The sequence below is a fragment of the Engraulis encrasicolus genome, chromosome 15 (assembly GCF_034702125.1).
Source record: "Engraulis encrasicolus isolate BLACKSEA-1 chromosome 15, IST_EnEncr_1.0, whole genome shotgun sequence".
Taxonomy (NCBI): Eukaryota; Metazoa; Chordata; class Actinopteri; order Clupeiformes; family Engraulidae; genus Engraulis; species Engraulis encrasicolus.
Genome location: NC_085871.1, coordinates 36,308,056 through 36,331,754, shown reverse-complemented (window position 1 = coordinate 36,331,754; position 23,699 = coordinate 36,308,056). Strand labels below are relative to the sequence as shown.

General features: G+C 43.7%; 1 protein-coding gene across 2 annotated transcripts in view; it reads right to left on the bottom strand.

The window, feature by feature from the left end:
* Nucleotides 1-22,463, bottom strand: part of nrf1 (nuclear respiratory factor 1) — a 44,676-nt gene extending 22,213 nt beyond the window's left edge. For both annotated transcript variants that reach the window (XM_063217440.1, XM_063217441.1), the window contains exons 1-7: nucleotides 22,360-22,463; nucleotides 16,934-17,242; nucleotides 16,215-16,329; nucleotides 14,727-14,853; nucleotides 13,786-13,926; nucleotides 5,354-5,512; nucleotides 2,834-3,040 (exon numbers count right to left, since the gene is read on the bottom strand). In XM_063217440.1, coding sequence (XP_063073510.1) covers nucleotides 2,834-3,040; nucleotides 5,354-5,512; nucleotides 13,786-13,926; nucleotides 14,727-14,853; nucleotides 16,215-16,329; nucleotides 16,934-17,156 — 972 coding nt within the window. In that variant the 5' untranslated portion in view covers nucleotides 17,157-17,242; nucleotides 22,360-22,463. The remainder of the gene's footprint in view (nucleotides 1-2,833; nucleotides 3,041-5,353; nucleotides 5,513-13,785; nucleotides 13,927-14,726; nucleotides 14,854-16,214; nucleotides 16,330-16,933; nucleotides 17,243-22,359) is intronic.
* Nucleotides 22,464-23,699: the final 1,236 nt, after the last annotated feature.

The following is a 23,699-nucleotide window of genomic DNA, read 5'->3' as shown; positions in this document are numbered from 1 at the left end:
TAGAACCTGCAGCCTTCTGATCTAAAGACAGACTTTCTAACCATTCCGCCACAGAACGTGACAAGATTATGCATTGTTTTGTGTAATAGCAGTCAGAACTCTACTCATAGATTAGCTGTCAAACGTAGCCTACACCTGACTGTAGCCTACATGATCACAATGACGACGACGGTGAAAAGTATTGCTGGCTGACTGTCAGACGAGGATAGCCGTCCCATGCTATGAATATAACGGCAGTAGAAACTCATAATACATAGTCCTAGTTTGTAATCAAAGTAAATTATTCTTTTTTTAAACAATTTGCCGTGGCGGGCATGAGGAACCAGCTTTCCTACCAGTCTCGGCAGCTATCCATTCCATGACCTCTTGTTTGTACATGTAAATTAGGCTATGTTACTGGACTGGAGTTTACTTCTCATTGTGTCGTCAAAGGATATTGTATGGTTTTTTTTGTAGCCTGTGTCCCCTCATGACGCTGTAACGTGCTTCACAGAGTGCCGCGATTTCAGCACCATGGACAGAGAGTCCAAGGTGTCGTTACTCCAAGGCAAATGTTGTTTTCGGGAAAGATAATAAAAAAAGTCACTACTGCATTTCTAAGTAGCTTTTGTAATGGTCTACTATGAGACTGCTTTAGATAGGCCAATAAAATGCCACTCCCGTGTGAAAGCATAGGAAAGATATAGACTACTACAACCAAAAACTGATACATCCACAAGCGAGAGCTGAGCCAGAACCTTAGTTGGACTCCCTCTATATACGTCATAGAGGCTCTGCCAGCGAGAAGCACAATATTTCAGAAGTAGCTTTCAAATGATACATTTTCATAAAAATATTGCAGTTTGGCATTGTTACAGACTGAATTACACATATGTTTCAAAACACATGTTCTGACAACATATAGTATAGATAAGTGCCGTCTTTTGGTCATAAAAATTAGGGAGGACAAGGAGGTGGTCAGTCGGTAGATGCGGGAAAATGGGGTTAGTAATGGCAGATGTTTAGTATTAGGTTGTAGGCCTAATAGGTAACTTAATTGATATGGCATTGTGTTGTCTGGAAAGCTGACTTATGACATCTATAAAATAATTGAAACAAACTTTGTATAATATATTATCATACATAACTGCCCAAATTGTTTGAGGGGAAAGAAAGAGAGTGAAGAAAAATATTATAGAAAGTAGAAAGTTTCATAGGGAGTATATCTAACTTTGACCAAAGGCAGCTGGCTTCTCAGCCTGTCAGTTGTGTGTTTTTTTGTTTGTTTGTTTTAAAAAAAAAACATAGGCACAAATGGACAATTCTGAAGACCCTGGGAATGCCTAGGACATTGAGTGACTTGTATAGCCTAGGCCTAAGGGTTTTAAACTCAACTCCTTCCAACATATTCTTACAGATTTTCAAACATTTTAAACCCCTTCCATTATCTTATTTTTAAAATCTTATTTATGATCCATAACATGGTAGGCTACATGGTAGGCTACATGGTAGGCTACATGGCTTACAACGTTGTGGTCGCCTATCCGTTTTGCGTTTGAGTCTGCGTTGAGAGCGACAGCAGCTGTGCAGCTGTGGAAGGAGGAGCTGGCGAGCGTTGTGGAACGGCGTGCGTCCGGCTATTTCACTAGGTTCCGAATACAAAATATGTCGTACATTACTTTGTAAATCCGAGTATTCCTAATTCCACCCAAATGAAACTACATAACATGATGTAGGCTACATGTTGGAAGTTTAGCCAGAGACGTTTTATGAAGAGGTTAAAGCTTCGTGCTGTCATGTTTCTCGTCTTGAGGAGGGAGAAAAGAACGCCAGTCTAGGGTCAGTGCATGCACAGCCTAAAGCATTCCCATTTGTAAATAGCCCTCTTTTGGGAGAAAAGCACGAAGGAGAAAAGCAAATACAAGCATCGATGGTATTATTTGTGCTGAAACAAGACTACCTTTTAAAAATGTTGGTGATGGTGTCCGACCATTTGAATCTTGAATGCGATTTGCATCCGTGATCGAGTGACGTGAGAGACTGATATAAACACACTGACCTTTCCACTTGGTTTTCAATCTAAATCCAGGGAGTGATATTGCGCGATTCACAACATGAAAACAGTTGATCTTTCGTTTGTATTTATTAAGGGTTCATAAAACATTCGCCAATTACTCCAAACTTTCCACTGTCTGCTGCCGCATTCTTCTCACACGGTATTTGTATATCGTTGTCATGACGACCGAGTTCATGCTTGTCGTCTGTCAACCCAACTCGTCATATTCTGGTTGGCTTTCGATAAATTCAGCTTCGCTGATAGGCAGATTACTTCCATGGCTCTAGACCCGCCTAAAGGGAGGAAAGTCCTCCCTAAGCTCCATTCACTTCAATGTTAAAAAGTAAAGCCCGCGCTACGCCCGGGTTTTCACCATTTATAATGGAAGTCAATGAGGATGGAAGGGAGGACGGTCCTCTAAGGTCTATTATGTGAATTAGAAGCGCTGAAGTATATGTTTTTATTGCTAAATAGCTATAAAATACCAACAATTATATAACAAATATATAATAAATATGCTTTGTTTTCTGTAATTTATACTGGAAGATGGTTTTATTATTTTGAGGGAGGATTTTCCTCCCTTTCCTCAATGGCAAATACGCCATTGGTATAGATTTAGTTATAAATTTAACCTAAACGTTACCCTTTAACCAAGTCGAGTGTGTGTGTGTGTGTGCGTGTGCTTCTGAGTCAGTGCAGTGTATGTGTGTGTGTGTGTGTGTGTGTGTGTGTGTGTGTGTGTGTGTGTGTGTGTGTGTGTGTGTGTGTGTGTGTGTGTGTGTGTGTGTGTGTCTTGACCTGTATGAGTGAGACGGTGCCGTCGGGGTTGCTAATGGTCTGCACCACGGTCTGCGAGGGCACCAGGTGGGCGATGCTGTGCGTGGCTGCCGTGGCGACCTGTTGCTGTGTGACCTGCTGGTCGTCAAAGGCGTAGAGGAGGTCCTCGCGGCCGTGTTGCTTATAGCAGTTCTTCACGATGGTGCGCAGCGCCTGCGTCCACGACACCTGGACATACCAAGGACCTTCATTTAAAGGGACACTGTGAGATTTTTAGTTGTTTATTTCAAGAAATCATGCTGCCCATTCACTAACATTACCTTTTTCATGAATACTTACCACCAGCATCAAATTCTAAGTATTCATTATGACTGGAAAAATTGCACTTTTCATACATGAAAAGGGGGATCTTCTCCATGGTCCGCCATTTTGAATTTCCAAAAATAGCCATTTTTAGCTGCAAAAATGACTGTACTTGGACCATACTAGAACATATTTGTTTATTACTTAGTAACCTCTTATGTAAATACCAACTTTGGCAATAGGCAGCCCAGTTTAAATGAGCAGCATAGTTGCAGTTGCAGCTTTTTTGACCATTTCCTGCACAGTGTCCCTTTAAATATACACCATTTATTATATGGTGTGACGTCATCGGTCGAATGCTCCATTCATTTCAACGGGGCTCCCCAACGTTCGCACGTCTGTTATTTTTCGATAACGGACGGGTTGGTCTATAACAGACCGCTGTCAATGGCAACAAGACTTTTCACTGCTGAGCGACTTTTCAACAAGACTCTACTCAGCTGCTGTGATAGACAACACCTGTTGTCCTGGCTACCTAGCTGTTGCCTAGCGGTGTTCCACAACGGCACTGTTTTGTTTTTGCGCAGCAACAATCTTTTGACATTAAAAACTATAATAGACTTAACATTAAATAGGCCTAAAGAAATGTCCCCGCCATGTGTGAATCATTTAAGTATATCCATATAATAAGCGGGTTAACTTTCGGCGAGTCGGTCGCTTTGTGGAATAGCAGCACTTCAGAGAGAACAAGACCCCTCCGCTCCGCGTCGGGGTCTAAAGATTCTCTCTGTCGTGCTGCTATTCCACGGTAGCGACCTTCTCGCCGAACGTTAACCCTTACATATTGCAATGGTGCTCAAGGGCCTAGGTCCTCCACACCGGTCATCTATAAAAGCTAAGATGGACAAATTGTAACACCCCACGCCAAGGATAAGGACAAAGAAGACCAAGCGCGCTCAAAACGCTGTTTTGTCATAGATTTCAAGTATGCAGACTTCTCTTAGGTGAAGGTGAATTTATAGTACTTCTTATCTAATGTTTGCTTCTTTATTTTGTTTTTAGCAAGTGGTCTAGAAAGATAATAAAATTATCATCATTATTATAATTATTATTATTATGAAGTCTTCCCGAGGAGATGACAAGGCCCCTGAAATGATAAAATGATTGGGGCCCCACTCCCGAAAGTATATATCGTTGACTGGGACCTCCATGGTAGCTAGGCCCCAAAAGGCTTTAATGTTTATTGTCCGTATTGTCTTTGTAGCCTCTGGTGTGTTTGCGGTGTTAGGATGTAAAATGAAACATGTAAACTACACTGCATTATAAATAGCCCCTGTTTACATCCTATGATTTAACTCCTCTTAATGTGTTACAGGTAAAGCATGTAATTTTTAGTAGTTAATTTCCAGAATGTATGCTGCTCATTCACAAATGTTATCTTATTCCTGAATATTGACCACCGCCATACATCTCTAAGTATTCATTATACATGAATTTTAATTTACCAATCATGGACATCTGTGACTGCAAAACCAACTGTAACTTTGTCAAACTAGTAAAAATATGCTTATTACCAAGTATAGAACATGAATGTGATGGAGTGACCATCACTAGGGTTGTGGGTGTGTTCTGACTAACATGCCAACGAGCCTGGCTCTTTGGTGTAGCGGTCAGAGCCCCGGTTTACTACCCCAGAAGGTCTGGGTTCAAGTCCCAGCTGGGCAACTCTACTCCCCTTCGTTACAAATGGAGTCAGAAGTGGGATGGTACCGTGAGGCCATCGGAAGCGTACCCATGGTGTGTGAACCGTAATTCCATGTGAGGGACCCCCAGGATTGGTGACCCCCGTGTGAGGGACCTCAGTGATAGGTGAAGCATTGATGATGGGGCACATTGGATGGGAGCAGCATGATGGGCAGTTCCGTGAGGGACACCATGAGTGTGTGAAGCGCACGGGTGCGCTTCCCGAAGGGGAAGGCAATGTGATGGAGTGACCATCACTAGGGTTGTGGGTGTGTTCTGACTAACATGCCAACGAGCCTGGCTCTTTGGTGTAGCGGTCAGAGCCCCGGTTTACTACCCCAGAAGGTCTGGGTTCAAGTCCCAGCTGGGCAACTCTACTCCCCTTCGCTACAATGAGTATAACTAACACATTTCACGAATAGATAAAATGACATATTGGACCTTTAAGTTCAAAATGTACCATGGAAACAAAATGGCTGTTGGAATGTAACTGACCCGCTGCTTCTGCTCCTCTGTGCGGACGTCGCTGCGGACGTTGGCCCAGGGGATGTCCTCTGGCCACCAGATGGGCTTGCAGCTCTCCTTGCCCCAGCCGGGCTTCCCTCGACCCGTCGAGTACTTCAGCATCTCCGGGATGAAGGCGCGCAGCTGAGCCTGGGGGAGAACACGAGGGTTAAAGCTTTAGCTTCAGGAATTTTCTGTAATTCTTTCAACGTCAATTTCACTATGTCGTGGTTTCTTGCTTTGTGTCACTCCTTCCCCTTCTCATTTCCGAAACTCTTTGCTTCAGCATCTCCTTGGATGTATCCGGGGTATTTTAATCAAAATCACAGAGGTGCTCTATAATTCGCCAGACCGGAAGTCCCGAAAGCTTTAGCATCAGGACATGATCAGGTTCAAGTATACCGTAGGATTAAGTTAAGACAAATGACAATTAAGAAATATATGATAGAAAATGTATGTAATTGACGAGGGCATGGAGGTGAGACTGCGGAGATACAAGGGTCAAAGTTCAAATTAAGGGCATAGGCTACTACAAGGACAGAGGTAAGTTAAGGGACAGGTGAAATGCCAAAGATGATGCAACAAGTAATGTTAAAATCTGCTGTATGTGTGAGATGGGAGTGTGTGTGTGTGCGTGTGTGTGTGCGTGTGTGTGTGTGTGTGTAGCAAAGAAGATGACAGCAGTATCCTGTACCACAGTGTTTCTCAACCTTTTTTGAACAAACTCCCTCTTGCCCTCATCATAAGCATGCCAATGGCCCACTTAGTATTGAAAAATAAAAAGGACAAATGCCCCCCAATGGGAACTAAGCCCTGCCCCTACTCAGCTGTATCCTTCTCTACGCCCCCCTAGGCCTTCCCAACACCCCCAGGGGGGCAGTAGCGCCCCAGTTGAGAAACACTACTGTACCACATGGGCATGTAAGAAGGAAGACCTAGTACATGTACAGTAGGTGACACTCGCCCCCCCACGACGGGAGGCTCTGGAATTTCGTATCCCGCCATGGCCTTTTAATCGCCGCCCCCGCCGTGGGCTTAAATATTTCTTCACTAATGTGAACGCTCCATACCGTCATGATTTATGGACAAAAAAAGAACTTTCCATTGCCGTTGTGTTGTGTTTTATCTCTGTATGCCTTTGAATGTCTGTTCATGTTTTTGTTTTATGTTACATATGTTGTAAAGCGTCTTTAGGTATTTAGAAAAGCGCTATACAAAATTGATGTATTATTATTATTATTATTATTATTACACATGTAATTCATGTGTCACAAGTTGACAGCAGTAGGTGGGTGGGTTCAGTCATGCATTTCAGCAGATGCCCTTGAGGAGGAATGGCACATGGGATGACACCAGAACAGACGATGGAGGTTTGGATAGTTTGTGTATGTGTGTGTTTATATGTGTATGTGAGGGTGTGTGTGTGTGTTTATATGTGTATGTGAGGGTGTGTGTGTGTGTGTGCGCACAAAAACGTGCACAAGAGGGTGTATGAAAGTGGTTTGTATTGTGTGTGTGTGTGTGTGTGTGTGTGTGTGTGTGTGTGTGTGTGTGTGTGTGTGTGTGTGTGTGTGTGTGTGTGTGTGTGTGTGTGTGTGTGTGTGTGTGTGTGTGTGTGTAGGGCTGGAAATAGCCATCCTGAGGTAGAGGAGACAGATCATTTACGATGCTATTCTCAGCACAATCTATAGCTGTGGCTCCAGCCACTGCATCTCTCCCAATTCTGTCTTCTTTACATGAGAAAGAGAGAGAGAGAGAGAGAGAGAGAGAGAGAGAGAGAGAGAGAGAGAGAGAGAGAGAGAGAGAGAGAGAGAGAGAGAGAGAGAGAGAGAGAATGTGTGTGAGAGAAAGAAGGCGTGTGTGTGTGCGTGCAAGAGAGAAGAGGAAGGGAGCAACAGAACTGAGAGAGCAAGAGAGAGAATGTGTATGTGTGTGTATGTGTGTGTGTGTGTGTGTGTGTGTGTGTGTGTGTGTGTATGTGTGTGTATGTGTGTGTGTATGCGTGTGTGTGTACAAGAGAGAAAGACATGTAAAACAGCTGAGCAAGGTCTTTTCCCGTTGTCAGACTTGTTGGGGTTAACACATTGATCAGGATACAGTAACTACAGACGCCATGATGGCAAGATCCACTTCATCTTTGATCGTCAGGTCAAGACTGAGGATCTAGTTACACGTAGCGTATATATTAAAAATATGCAAATGTAACCATGTGGTTGAATCTCTCATTTAAATGTCACGCAGGTTTCACTCACTCACTCACTCACAGTTTGAAAGTGGAAGTGGCGGTGAGTGTAGGGTGAGTGAGTGAGTGTGTGACCGTGACAATGGTAAAGCTAGATTTATGCTTCGGACGCATAGCCTCTGCGTCCGTCCGTTTTCTGTCTGTGCGAGTACACGGCCACCGCGCAGACGCTCTGCGCCCGTCGTCAAGCGTCTCGATTTTTTTACTTTAAGGTCTAATCTGACCTTAAGGAGCACAGGACAGGACAGGGGCAGAATGTAGTGGTGCTTGTGTGGATGGGCTGGTTGGTGTGTGTGTGTGTGTGTGTGTGTGTGTGTGTGTGTGTGTGTGTGTGTGTGTGTGTGTGTGTGTGTGTGTGTGTGTGTGTGTGTGTGTGTGTGTGTGCCCATCCTTGCCGCTGGGGCAGTGGTTCTCAACCCCAACAAACGCCCACTTGACTTCATCATGAGCCTTTCAAAGGTCCCATTAGTGTTTAAAAAAATGAAACCCCCAATGTGTGTGTTTGTGTGTGTGTGTGTGCACGTGGCATTGTACAAGTGTGTACTGTAGGTGTATGTGGCATTATTTACTATGGTAAGTGCTTGTGAACAGCAGTGTGTGTGTGTGTGTGTGTGTGTGTGTGTGTGTGTGTGTGTGTGTGTGTGTGTGTGTGTGTGTGTGTGTGTGTGTGTGTGTGTGTGTGTGTGTGTGTGTGTGTGTGTGAGTGCGTGTGGCAAGGGTGGGGGGGGTGGCTTGGTCTGGTGTCCTGTGTAGTGTGTGCAGTGTGAACTGCAGTGACAGGGTGTGTGTGTGTGTGTGTGTGTGTGTGTGTGTGTGTGTGTGTGTGTGTGTGTGTGTGTGTGATGTCCTCAGTGTCCCTGGCTAATGCGCGGCTACGACACGCGGGTGGGATTACATGGCACAATGCAGGGCTGTAGCGTCTGTCCGCCTCAACACTAGAGGCTAAATTTGGATCAGAGGGGGAAACAAAATCGCTACAAAGAAAACCAGCAACCTAGCCCTCATTTTCAGCCCGTAACCCCCCTGCCCCCAAAAAACAAAAAAACGTCAATGACACAAAAAAGACCCACTGCCACACAGACATGGTAACTTCGAGCAAGGCGTCGACTAGGACTTGTGAGCAATTGTGACTAACCACAAAACAGGGTATCGGGTCACTTGGAAACTTCATTGCACACACACAGTCGACACCTTGCCTGGCGACTTGACTAGCCAAAAACAGGTTATGGGGTCAATTGGTAACTTCGGGCAAGGCGTCGAGTCGACTATGGCTGCGTGGAAGGAAGACTAGTCACAAACAGGGTATGGACCACATACGGTACCCAAGGGTGACTAGCCACAAACAGGGTATGGGGTTGTTTGGTCCCTCTCTGGTTGGCTGCTAGGTTATTAGCCCAGAGAGGGCACCAGGAGGTTGGACTCAGATTTCAAGTCAATGGTCTGGTAGGATCAGAAACTTTTGTTTTTCTTTCTCAAATCCAAGTCCACTGACTACATCCTCCCAGTACATACTACTAGGAATAACTAGCAGTACGGACAGACAACAGGCGTTGAAAGGGCTAAAACGCTCTAGAGTCTCGCCTGGAAAGCACAGATCAGGGGCGATGAACGTGGCAAACGATTCAACCAGAAGTGCTCGATTAGGGAGAGAGCGACCAACCGAAGCTCGTGTTTAGAAAAATGTAAACATTCTATTGGCTGCAGCCTGCCGGCGCCGAGCTCTTTACATATTTTCCGCTCATGTTCAACTTCTCTTTTAACACTTTTGATGGCCTCAGCGCTAGCAGCGCTTTTGCCGCTTCAGCTGCTTGCTCTTCCATACAAGGTCAATTACGTCCGCCACTTTCTACGCCTTCTCCCTAACCCTAACCCTGCTATCTGTCTGTACAGTAATGCCTTTATAAGAGACTGAGTGGTTCTGTGTAGTATGCATGTCGAAAAATAACAGACACCATCATACACATTTACACAGGTATGAAATTCATACCTGTGTAAATGTGTATGATGGTGTCTGTTATTTTTCATTGAATGCACAAGTATACTGCTTCTCCTCACTCCTTCTTGGAAAGACGATGTAAGGACGTAAGCATATCACTCCCGAGTGTGTGGGTGTTTGGCATGTGTATGTGTCTGGTAGTATGTGTGTGTGTGTGTGTGTGTGTGTGTCTGGTCTCTGGGCAGATGGTCTAATTACAGTCAGGCATTGGAGTTAAGAGGCACCCTGCTGCTGAGGTGAGTTTCAGCTACTCAGCTACAGCCCACCCCCTCCACCTCTTTCCTGCTAATCCACAAGGGAGCCAATCAGCTACTAGAGTGAGCATTAACTGTGTGTGTGTGTGTGTGTGTGTGTGTGTGTGTGTGTGTGTGTGTGTGTGTGTGTGTGTGTGTGTGTGTGTGTGTGTGTGTGAGGAGGTGAATTGAAGTGAAGGAGTAGATTGACTCAGTCAGTAATTGCAGGCCTGCACAAGCCTGGGCCTCGCCTGTCCCTGCACACCCAGCACAGCAACCACTCCTCTGGGAGTCTTGGTCCTTCGAGAGGCTCTCTCCTCCATCCCCATCACTTCTACTACTACTACTACTACTTCCACCACCATCGCCACCACCACCACCTGCCCTACCTCCACTGCTCTCCCTGATCCCCATATCCAACCACCTGTAACAAAATACTGTGATATGATATCTATCTTATGAAGGAAGATATGTCAACGACTGACTGCCGTTTCAGTGTTAGGTGAGTAAGCTAGTTGAGCAGTAGTAATGCAACAGCTTTGTCTTAAGCTAACTCGGCTATGAGAGTAGTACTTACATGTAATACATAAATTAAATATTCCTTTGACTCCAAAATACAATATTTAGTAAATAACAGGTCCCAAGTTGGCGTATCCTCGGCAGTTTTTCGAGAACATGTTTACAAACAACAAACCGAACAGAACACATGCTGGCGCTAACAGGTGGTGTTGTGGCCACTGACTAGTGAGTCATCTGAATTTCTTGAGTTTATTCTGGATAATCAGTAGTGGTGTCAACAATGATCGATTCGGCGATCCGAATCGATCCAGGCATGGACGATCCAGATCCAGATCCGGCAAGTTCCAGAATCAATCCGGCAATTTTTTCAAGTTTCAATTACTTCCATGGATATTTCGGGAGCAAATGAATGTTAAATTAAATAAAAACACTTCAAAACATTGCAAGACTGATACAGACTGATACAGAAAACAGCCAATAAATTGTTGCTCAGTATCTGACTACTTGTATTTCCTCATCATGGCTGAATATTTGCTTTGCGTTCTGTAGAAATGTAATGCATTGCAATGCATTGTAGAATTGAATCGAATCGGATTGGATCTAATAGAATCGAATCGAATCGGATCTACTACCTCCCGAATCGTGATCGAATCGGATCGTGAGGGCAGTGCCGATCCACACCACTAATAATCAGTATGAATGTCATGAAAATCAAACGCAGGCAATTTTAGTTAGGAGAAAACAAACGTTGGGGGTAATACATGGTGATCTGTGCCAATAATGTGAATATTTTTAGATTATATTCTCTAATCATAATGCATTGAAATGGCAAAGTGCACATGCGTGCTGCATAGCAAAAGCAGCACTGCTCCATCAAAAGCGCGGCACATGCGTATGTCTGCTTGTAGCTCAGCACTCAGAACCTTCAGAATGCAGTGCTTTAGCTTGGATTGGCTGACTGCTATGTCTACAGGCTTGCTCATTGGTCAAAACATTAACTATACCAGCACTGGCTGTGTGTGTGTCAGATGCAGAAATGAACTCGAGAAAATACTTAAATAAATAAATTAATTGTATAAATATCATTCATAAATGTTAAAATTTCACAGCCACTCATGTTATGCCAGAAATCTGCATGCAATCTATAATTTCTGTTTTTAACCAGCGTTTGACTCGTGCAAATTTCCATCCCTGGTGTTGCGTGTGTCTAAGCATGCACGAGACGAGAGTGTGTGTGGGTGCGTGCAGTGCACAACGACGTGTGTATGTAAGCGAGGGTGGGGAGGAGTAATAGAGCTAGAGGCAGTGGCGTCAGTATCTCAGAGCCAAGTAAACAAGTAAGGCGTCCGTCTTCCCCTATGGGGCATGATGCCACACAGTGCCCCTGTGACCCAGCAGTGTACCCAGGGCCGGATTAAGGTGACCTGGGGCCCCTAGGCTACAAGTTGATGTGGGGCCCCCCAGAAAGCAAAATCCATGACAAATTTACTTAGACAGTGCCATAATTACGTGCTAGGATTTATGGATAACATGTCTACCAACTGTACTTAACATAACAGATGAATTTTTCAATATTGCATCCTGTCACAATTCTGCAATTTTTCACTTTTGACTAAGCTGGGGCCCCCTGGCAGGTGGGGGCCCCTAGGCTGCAGCCATATCTAGCCTGTGCATTAATCCGGCCCTGAGCGTACCAACACGACCCAGCACAGCCCGGCTCGACCGAGGCAACATAGACACTGACGCAGGCACTAGACACCTCCGCTGTCTCCAGTGGCACAAACACACTACACTGCGCCCCCCTCTGCACTCTACAACAGCGTTCTTTTCCTACTTTATTTTGTTTTGTTATTATTTTGTACATTGCATCTTGCTTTTTTTAAACTTTGCATGGAGTTCTTGAGTGTTCAGATAGGCTTTACCAAATAAAATGCATTATTTTTTATTATTGTCATCACCATTAAATGTATATGAGGCAAAGGGATGAGGGATCTTTTGGATATTTTGATCTATCGTCCTCATTGCCAATAGTTTACTTTATAATTTCCACATTTTCCCCTCATCATCAATTTATATATTAGTACTCTTCTGCTTCACCAAGACCCTGCAACGCTCTTAATAAAAGCTTCTGCAATGCATCTGCCTATGAGTAACACAACCATCAAATGCTCTCAAAGCACTCAAAGGCTGTTTTAAAATTCAGTCATCATAAAAAAACACTGGCTCCATCTGCTGGCCTGTTTGAGACATGACACCCAAATTCACTGTGTAATTTTATCATGTCCTCTGCTGCCACCTGCTGACAATAATACCTCATGTCTGTCCATCAGCTAGTGCAGGGATTCTTTACCATAGGGCCGCGGCCCAAAGCTGGGCCGTGCTCAGAAACTTCAGGGCCATCAAATAAAGATGCTGAAGACAGCGCGTCTTTTAACTCTAGCGCAGCTCTGCTGCTTAAATTACCACACACCGCTGCTTCTTAGTAGTGGAAGACATCAAAGAAGACAGAAATACACTTAGCAGTACACGAATGGAGAATGAGAAATTACCAACCGGTGTGAAGTGTAATTTGCCGACGTCTTCTCCTCACGTTTAGTTACAAAATAAGCGATTGAAATGTTACTCAAAATGATTCTGTTAACTGACAAAGCCAATCCGTTATCCTTGTGTCCCCCAAAATACATTTATTTAAAGAACTTTGCATGACATTAGGCAACAAAGCTTTCCGTTTTTGACACCCTTCCATAAGGCTGAGGAGTTTCTGTTCTCGCGTCGCATCCGCACATCACTAAGTAAAAGCGTTTTGAATCAGCAGACAGAGCTGTCACAAATGTCAGAGAGGCATTCAAATGTATGAATGGCCTGATGCACTGTGAGTGGATTGTGTATCACTGAATAGAAGAGTGAGCTCAATTAATACAGTTTTTCCATCACAAAATGCATTAATAAGCTTACTATTTTTATTAAAACAGGATTTAATTATTTTTCACATACACAATAATAATAATAATACAAAATCAATATTGTTATTATTATTATTAAGTATTTTTTATATAGGCCATATACCGTGTGTGGGCATGGGCAATATTAGATGGGCCCTGGACCACTCTGCACAGAAAAAAATGGGCCTCAACGCCAAAAAGGTTAAGAATCCCTGAGCTAGTGTACATTTGTCCCATTCACATTGCATTGGGTGACATCAATGGCACAATGTCTTGCAGCCCTGTCTATGTCATGTTGCCTTAAATGCCAATCCTCCATCAAAAATCATTGGACCTCTGACGGCATGTCTGTCAGACACACCCACCACCACACTTTACTTTGACGCATGCCGTGTGGGATCCCAGCCAGGCCCAGCCAGCACAAGGGAAGACGGGATTTAGGATAATTGAAAGAACCCCATGTGTGTGTGTGATCCCAGTGTGATTCTCACCTGTGTCATCTTGTCCACTGATACGGGTATGCCATCGATGGTGAGAGGGGGCAGCTCTGAGCTCAGCTCTCCTCCTGCCGGCGCGTGTTCAGCCAGTGCATTCTCTAAGTCCTCCAGAATCATGTTCTTGTACTTCCTCACCTGAGGGGAAAAGGGCAAGATAGATGTTAAGATTTTAAAGGCTTGAACTCAATAACTAAATGTTTTCTATATTATGACCTCATGATATCATCGAGCACAGTGTGCACATACCACGTTCTTCAGTGGGGCAGCTGCAAACTAACCCGACTCTCGTCAGATGAATTTGTTACAACTTGGTCTTGCTCCACGAAAATACAGTACATCAGGATCTACGCTACGTGGTTTTATCAATAAATCCTTGCATGTGATTGGGGAAACACTTGTGTTGACATTTTCAATGAGGTGCTACTTGCAGATTCGAAAATACAGCTGAAATTACAGAATCAACGTCCATGTGTTATGTGAGTCAATGTGAGCGGCCATTGCTGTCTGAATCTAAAAGGTCCTCCAGACCCTGGTGAGAGTCAGGCTAGCTCCAAACATCTTGAAGACGGTGTTGGGCAACATTATTGATATAATAAATGATTCTACTCTCCCGCTAAACAGGAGCTGTGATATACGTACGTCGCGTTCGTAATGGCGCATTGCTGCTTTTGCAGTGCAACGTGCATGCGCACTTTGCCATTTAGATGCATTCTGGTTAACCAGAACCAGTTAACCAGAAAGCTGCACAGTATACATGTTTTTTGTTTGTTTATAAACATGGTGTTGTGAGGAGGGGCAAGATACTGGCAGCCAACAATGTGAGCTCATTTTTTGACCGACAGCGGTTTCCAACAATCAGAGGTCAAGTTGCGCGCAGCCAGGGTCGCGGAGTCAGGGGAAAACAAAAGAAGAAAAAACCCATGTATTGCACATACCACATTCTCCAGCGGGGCGGCTCCAAACACCTTGAAGACGGCGTTGGGCTTGGAGGGGGAGATGCACAGCACGATGGCCTGCTGCCCCACACGCGTGGTGTACTCATCCAGAGTGGCCCGCAGCTTCCTAGCAGCACACACACACACACACACACACACACACACACACACACACACACACACACACACACACACACACACACACACACACACACACACACACACACACACACAATATTGCAATTTTTGCTCCTAAATGCTGATGCTATGACTATGACAACCTGACCAACTGAACTGGCCTGGGCTGAACTGGGTTGGGCTGGGCTACACTGCACTGTGTCTGAGTCTTGTACACTAGTCTTGTTCTTATTCAAACTGTCTTTAGAATAGATTATTTTTGTAAATGTTAAATGTTTCAATGTTAAAGGTCTCAATTGTATTTATTACTTCATCACGTCATTATTTCTTCTTCCTTGTTACATTGTTACTGGTCCAGTGTTTCCCATACATTGGGGAAACTGTGGCGCACCGCCATAGTTTAAATTTGGCCGCCATAGTTTCCGAAAATGTTTTTAATTTTTTTTTTATATATATATATATATATATATATATATATATAAAAAAAATTTTAAACGATTTCCGTTTTTTAAAAAACAACATTTCCCTCGCATTTTCCTCCTAGAGTAAATACATCCTAAAACCATGAGTGCTTGAAAGGCAGAGGGATCAAAAGACTAGTCAAGTTGTTGTAGTTAACTTGGGTTTGGGAGCAATACAAAACCTTCAGATAAGGGACAGTTGGGATGAGTTTACTGACACTCCCCAGGCTTTCTTTTACAGTTGTTTGATAATGAGTTAGGCGACAGGCCTTCATTGACACAGCAGAGGAGACATCGGGCTGCATATAGAAATGAATGTGTAATGCATGTGAATATAGACATAAATGTGTAATATGTTGTTCAGCCCTTTTACCTTTAGACCCCTGCATGAGGGACGATTGAAAGTGTGTTGTAAACAGAAATGATTCACTGTACAGACATTTTTTATCTGTTTACGTACGGAAACTCATCGCATTCACGTAATAAAAATTTCGACAGGATATTACGACATAATTATCTCACAATTACGAGCTAATAGCCTTTTAATTATGAGATCTTATTGTGAGTGTGAGTGAGAGAGCATACGGTTCAAAGACGTGCAAAATGGCATTGTCATTCAGTGTAACGGATGCCTTCTGCTGACTGTAAATGTAAAAAACATGACTCTTTTTATTTATTTATTGTTACAGGGAATTCATGAAAGCCTCGGCTGTCATCCATTCACTTGAAACAATTTAAAAATCATGTTTTTTTGCAGTTACAGTTGGCGGAAGGTGTCCGTAACACTGAATGACAAAGACGTCTTTGACCCATACGCAGGGATGAGGAGGGGGTTTGTATGTGTATGTTTCGTGATCATGACGTGCGGTGAGAGGGGAGCAGTGCTCACCTCAGCAGCCTGGTCTGCTGTCGTTTCCTGATGGAGGGGTTGGATTCAAAGATGTGCGGCCTCTTGCGCTTCTTTCCTGTTGCCACGGCTGCTGCAGCCGCCATTCCAACAGGCCCTGTCCACACAGAGAGAGAGAGAGAGAGAGAGAAAGGGAGAGAGAGAAAGGGAGAGAGAGAGAGAAAACGAGAGAGAAAGAAGAGGCATGCCTAAGTATCTGACATGGAGAAGAAGGAAATGTTTATGTGTATGTAAGTACTATCAGGCAAGCACTAGCCAGACAAGTGTGTATATGTATGTATGTGCGTCACATGTGTATCTGGGGTGCATTTCTCGATTGTGTCATTGCTAACCAGTAAGCAACTTAGTAGGTAGGTAGGTAGTCAAAAGGAAATTGCAAATAAGTTGCTAACTTAGTTGAGGACAAACCCCTGCATCCGGACCATGTCTGTGGGTATGTCTCTGCGGGTCTTTCTCAAAGCCTAGGCCAGTGTCCTTCCAAGTGTATCAGCCTAATTAGTCACGCCCAGTGATTGGATACCCTTTATTAGTCACACCCAGTGATTGGATATTCTGTAGAGTTCACCAAAAAGTATCCAATCACTGGGCGTGACTAATTAGGCTGATACACTTGGAAGGACACTGGCCTAGGTTTTGAGAAAGACCCTCTGTGTGTATGTGTGAATATCTGTGTGTACATCTACTATATCCACATATCTAACCTGCAGCAGCCAGGTGAGCCGTGACCTCGTCCGTCCCCGTCGAGTTGAGGATATCCGAGTCGTCGTACGTGTCATCATCGGGGGACGAGGGCGAGTCGTCGTCGGCGCTGAGCATGCTGTGCTCCGTGAAGGTGGCCACGTGGACCTGCTGCACCTGCTGTACGGCGTGCGCCTCGATGGTGCTCATGTGCTCGCTCGCCTGGTGCACGCCGTGGTCTTCCATGGCACAGCACAACACGACACGACACGGGGGCACAGGAGGAGGAGGAGGAGGAGGAAGGAGCGGAGGGCAGGGGGAACGCTTACAGTCTGGGGAAGAGAGAGAGAGATTTTAGCATAATTCTGTCTTAATTTGTTTCCATGATGCTCAAACTAAATTGTCTGTGCCAATAACGCTAGATTTTGTGTTTTTGATATTGATTTTGTATGATTTTATAATGCAGCAATGTTTTTTTTATTGCAAGTAGTGGTTGCATTTTCAGAATGCAAAACTGCATTACATTTTTCACCAACTGTCTATCCAAGAGAAATGTACTGCAATGATTCAGGGACAACTCCGCTGGAACAAAGTGGGGTTTGCCATGGGATTGCTTTCAATTGAAAAACCACTAGGAAGGTGCACAATGACATAGGGATGCACCGATATCAATAATGGTATCGGCACCCGATACTGCTCATTATACTCGTACTCGTACTCGTACTCGTACTCGTACTCCTCAAGTACTTGCAAATACCATGAATGATACTGCTATTACACAAAACAATGCAAAGTCTTGTCACGTTCTGTGGACTTGAAAGCAGTATGGAAAAAAGTGCCACCTCATACATTTACTAACATTTAAATCTACATGGAAATGGACAATAAAAATATCACAGGTGGAAAAAAAACAAGGTCATGCATTTATTTTCATTGTATTTTGGTGGTAAAAGGTATCGGTATCGGTACTCGGTATCGGCAAGTGCACACATTAATGTACTCGTACTTGTATCGGTTTTCAAAAAAGTGGTATCGGTGCATCCCTACAATGACACATCAGTTATTATGTGGGACGTGAAATACACTGCTACCTGTGCAATGGGTTTACAGGTTTTATTCATTAAGTCGGACATCCAGGCAATTCTCACGAAATTACAGTGTTTGATATAGCGATAATTTGACTTTAAGGTTGAAATGAGTTGTAGTAAAGTAGCAAGTCATGTTGGAGGAGATAACCCCAGTAGACATGCGTTACCTTACCTGACACTCTGCCCAAATTAGCATTAGCATTAGAATTGAGTGTAGTAGTGTGTCAGCAGGTGGGGTACTCATGTCAGGTGTGGTACACCCTGATTATTACCTTATTACAACTCATTTCAACCTTTAATTAAGTCAAATTATCTCTGGAATAACTCAAGAATCAAACACCAACATTTCAAGTGTTCTTCATGACATTGTAAGCTAGGTTTATAAAAGATATTTGCCATTCTAAAATATATAATTTATTTACATTCAACTTTTAACTTTTTAAACATAATTCATACTCGGATAGCTGCTGTGTCCCATATTGTTTCTGTAATTTGTAGAGCCAAACAAGAGCTTTCAAACAACATCAAACCCATCTCTTTTTGACTTCAACTGGCTGAAATAATCAAGGATGAATTAATGTTGTACATTAAAACGTTCTTAGTCCGTTTCTCCCTTAATGTTAGTACCAGATTCATGCAAATTCAGTTCTGGGCTTCTACCTTGACATTTAAAAGGCACACCAAGTTGTATTATAATTCAGATTGCTCTGGCCCACAGTGTGTGATTTCAAGTGAAATTACCTAACTGTATGTCACTTTGAATACAAGCATAAGATATGTGGTTTTTGTGTGACCAATTTTGAATGATTCCACATTTCACACATTAATATAATAAAAACGTAGGCTACCGTACACTATTTAACCTTTGAACACAAACTGCTCCTCTCCACTAAGAACCTCTGTGTTGGCATAGGGTCACTCATGAGTCACGACATGACACCCTCCTTCCTATCAGGCATGATAATCAATAACCACAAGCATCTTAGCCCACTTCCTTACTCCTCCAGTTTCAGACGGCCTACCGGCGTTTCCCATAAACACACCAATCTGTGGTGCAGCACCACCAAATAAAAAGCAAGCACCGCAAATAACGCAGTCACACATCTCAATGGAGGTACACGCTAGGGCTGCACGATATATCAAAAATGTATCGATATCGCGATATCACGGCTTGTGATTCACGTATCGCAAACGTTGGTTATATCGTGATACCTCCTTTTTAATTTTTAATAACAGCCAATTTGGTGAAAAGGTTAAAAGAGGTATTAAAAAAGGTAGACATTTTAAGTTGATGCTGTATATTAGCCATGTTTTTTCCAAATAAAAATAATGTTGGAAATAAAACATTGCTCTCAGTTGTTTCATACATGATAAAGTGTAGAATGGCAAGTAGAGAGGGGAAAATATATGTATATATTAAATATCGCGAGTAATATCGATATCGCGATATACAGTCATGTTATCGTGTATCGCATATTTTTCTAATATTGTGTAGCCCTAGCATACACTTGCAATGGCCTCACGTGTCTGCCCATAGCACCACACAATGCTACTAGATCCGTGGGAAACACTGAAGAATTTTTAAAAAGTGGGGGCGCTGTGGCGCAGTGCACTAAGCCCCCCACATTTGGGCTTGCATGCCCACGGGGAGCCTGGTTCAGGGACATTTCCCGATCCCACCCCGCCTCTCTGCCCCACTTGTTTCCTGTCACCATCTCAGACTGTCCTATCAAAATAAAAGCATAAAAAGCCCCTAAAAATATATTTTAAAAGAAGGATTGAAAAAGCAGCTCTGAACTAGAAGTGGTGTGTGTAATATGGAAAACAAATAATAATGATATCATTATTGAAGCAGTACAGATGTAATTGTAACTTTAAATTTCAATGAAGATACAGAACAAGTAACTTACTGATGTGGGAGTAGGCCCTACAGCTGGACTAAGGCCCCAATGCGTATCATCCTCATTTGCATTGACGAAATAGACAATCAGGTGTTTGTTTATTGGGTTAGTATTTATTTGTTGAATAGGGTATTTGTGCAACCACACTTCAATTCCTTTCATTCATCATATTCATTTCTGACCTGCCCTCCCATCCATGTACAAAGCCATTGGGCCAAATAATGAATACTAACGGGACTCTACTTCTATACAAGCCTATGTAAAAGAATAGGCAGCCACACTACAGAGCTCAATGGGCTGGGTTTTCTTTTCTAGGGAGTGTCAGAAGAGATAAAAATGAAACTGATAAAAAGACTACATTCAAATTCATACAGATAGGCCTACGCCACGAGCAAAGACCAAACAGGTTTTTTTTTTGTAAAAGTAGTGTGTGTGAGCCATTGCACAGAAAGGTATGCAAGCATACCTGGCTGACGAAATAACTTTTCAGTTGAATCATGAAATGTATTCGGCCATTTAACATTAACGTTACAAATAGAGGTAGTTGCAACTTGCAGTCAGTGCAGCCTCATGTGGGAGACAGGTGTCCGTTTTTTTTAAAAGTATTTTTTGGGCTTTATTGTTTTTTCTTAGACAGGACAGTGAAGTAGAGACAGGAAGCGAGTTGGGAGAGAGAGAGACGGGGAAGGGCCGGCAAAGGACCCGGGCCGGGAATCGAACCCCTGCCGGCCGCATAGTAGACGAGTGCCCTACCATATCAGCCACGGTAGGGCCAGGTGTCAGGGTTTTGAACAGCTCATAGTTCAGTGATGTTTTCAGTTTAAGAATGACACTTTGTTTCTTCATCATATTCACAGGACACCAACCAAATGTATCATTTATGCTCAGCATCACAAGGTGGCTATTTTTGTACCACACGCATCATGCTGTACCGTCAGAGGGAATCCATCAATTATGGAGTGATTTTCCAAAAAGAGCCAGGTAGCCTACACAGGACCCGGAATGAACTGCTTGGGTGACAATAACATGGAGTTCAAGAATCTGCTACTGTTGGCGGTTGAAAAAAATGGGCAGGTAAACCTGTGTTTGAGTGGCGAGGAGTGAGAAGGATTTTGCTTTACCCAGGACTGTAACATCATGGGAAGCACACGATGCCAGGATCACTGATTGTGTGTAGGATACAAAAAAATATAGGTTGGGGGCCGTTAACATGCACCCTGAAAGAACAGGGGAAATAATGCATAGATACAGTAGCTATTATTCTAAATAAATCCTGTGCATTCATAAAGGTGACAAACCCATCCAGGTTCCAACTGAAGTGATTGGAAAACCATGACAGGGTGTGTGTGTTTTGACAGTGTAGTGAGTACACCTCCAGCAAAGCTTGCATGGTACATAATTTGCTGTATTAACTGTGCATATTAAACACATGCACTCGAGAACAGGCATTTAGAAATAATCGAGGTCAAATGCTCATAATGAATGGTGTTTGTTTTTCACATGACCTGTGACTCAAAATAATACTGTAAACATTGTAACCCAAGCTTGGTGGTGCACATGCACACTGGGCTGGTGCGTTACATGAACTATGAAACCATCTGTTCCCACGGCTCCAACAAGGATGAACGGGGTGAAATGGCGGTAGATGGATGACCAACTTGGCTACACTATCCATCCTCTGCAGGGGACTGAGGTTAGCATCCTAGCCAGTTCTGATAACGTTTTAGGGTTAGATGCTAATGGAAGGTGACGGTAAGACCCCTACTCTTTGCACGAACAACGAACAGTTATTTCCCAAATTGCAAAACCCAACTCACATTTACCACAAGTAAAATTAGAAGCTTGTGGAATCGCTGTAGGACTTTGTCAATTAAATATTTAGCGGGCTACCTGGTGGCCATATACAAAATGAATGTGCTAGCGTTAGCGTCCACTAGCCTTTACGTTCATTCAATAGTATATCAGCATCTACTGGCTAGCATCCTTAGCTAGCCTTTCAGTCTGCGCAGACTGCGGCTCTAACCAGGCAGCTTCGTTCGCTTTTCACGCGACGTATATTTCAAAATCCAGAAATAACAAGTGTCACACCAATTTCACACGATAGCTTATGTGTGCCAGAATATAATATGCAATAGAATATAAAAAACGAGGGTACCCGGCCTAAATTTGACGTCCCTCATACAGAACCCGCCATTCTCAACAGTCGCTAGCTACATAACATGAAATTAGCGAGGCCTAAGCGGCCTACAGAACAGTCGCTACTGCCATATCTGAGTCATCGTTGTTAATTCTCAGTGTTAACGAAGTTAATCCCGCGAATGGGTTGAAGGAAAACGCAAAAATCCTTTCTAATGTTGCACCGCCACAATCTGCATCTGCTTTCACCCCAACGCTGCCGGGTTTGTTGGTGCGGCTGCGCCAGGGCTGAAATAGCTGGAGATTGCGCGGTAGGGCACTAACCTCAGAGCGGCTGCGCTACTTCGGGCCTGCGCCGTACAGTCGAGCTGGGAATCCAAGCTGTAATGGAGGACAAAGAACAGCCGGCCCGAAAACACTTCGGAAGCTGCAGCTTGGCGGTCACACAGATCTACACAGCGTCGAGTAAACCACGCCCACACATTCGATCTAAAGTGACCGAGTTCAGGGTACCCTGAAGACTGTCTTCTAGCTGACTAGATGCGATGAGAGGAGAGTGCTTGAGCATCAGCTACCTTGATGCAATATGGATATTTAGCACGGTTGGTTGGTATGGGAAATTGTTCAAACAGGGAAGTGTTTATTCTCTACGTATAGGCCTATGGTATTGGTAGCCTAATAGCTTGTGAAAAATATATTGCAGCAAGTCCCATGAAAAAAAAAACTGAAAAAAACAGCATTAATATAGGCTACCCTATTTTTTAGAGGAAGTGCATGCCTAGCCTATATGGAGAATTTATAGTTTTGAATTTGTAGGCTAGGACTACTTGAAATGAAACAACAATCAATATCACAATTTTAATCTAAATAATATAGCTGCAAGCAGCAATGCGGGGCCAAGCAGTAAACTTGCCAAAGTCGCCACGGCAACAGAAGGAACTGCAGCGCCCCCTTTGGCCCAAATCTCGCCAATGTTGGGGTGCATTCCTTGGAGGGGAAAATGGGGAGAGAGACGGGGAGGGTAGGCAAAGGACCTGGGCTGGGAATCAAACCCGGGTCAGCCGCATGATAGACGAGTGCCCTACCGGTTGGCCACGGCAGAGCCTGTGCTGCCCTTGATTTATATTGAGTAACACATTTCCATTCCCTCTCAAATTAGTCTATAAAATATCAGCAAGTCATTTCTATACTTGAGTGGCTTGCTTTTTGGACAGCAATTATAATCCTCTGTGATCATTCTATTTAGTAAAATTGTTTATATGACATACAATATTATGGGAAAAAAAAACGGGAGCCTACTGAAAATAGATATGTCCTTGAAATCCTAAACATAAGAATCCTATAGGCTGCAATGTAATGTTGGCCAGCCTTTTGAGAGACTGGTCTGAGGAATTGGTGTACATAGAAGTAACGTGTGTGTGTGTGTGTGTGTGTGTGTGTGTGTGTGTGTGTGTGTGTGTGTGTGTGTGTGTGTGTGTGTGTGTGTGTGTGTGTGTGTGTGTGAGACAGACAGAGGAACCAAGAGAACAACAATGCTCGCTCTCTCTCTCTCTCTCTCTCTCTCTCTCTCTCTCTCTCTCTCCCTCCCTCCTTCCCTCTCTCTCCCTCTCCCTCTCCCCCTCCCTCTCCCTCTCCCTCTGTCTGTGTGTGTGGGGTGGAGGTGG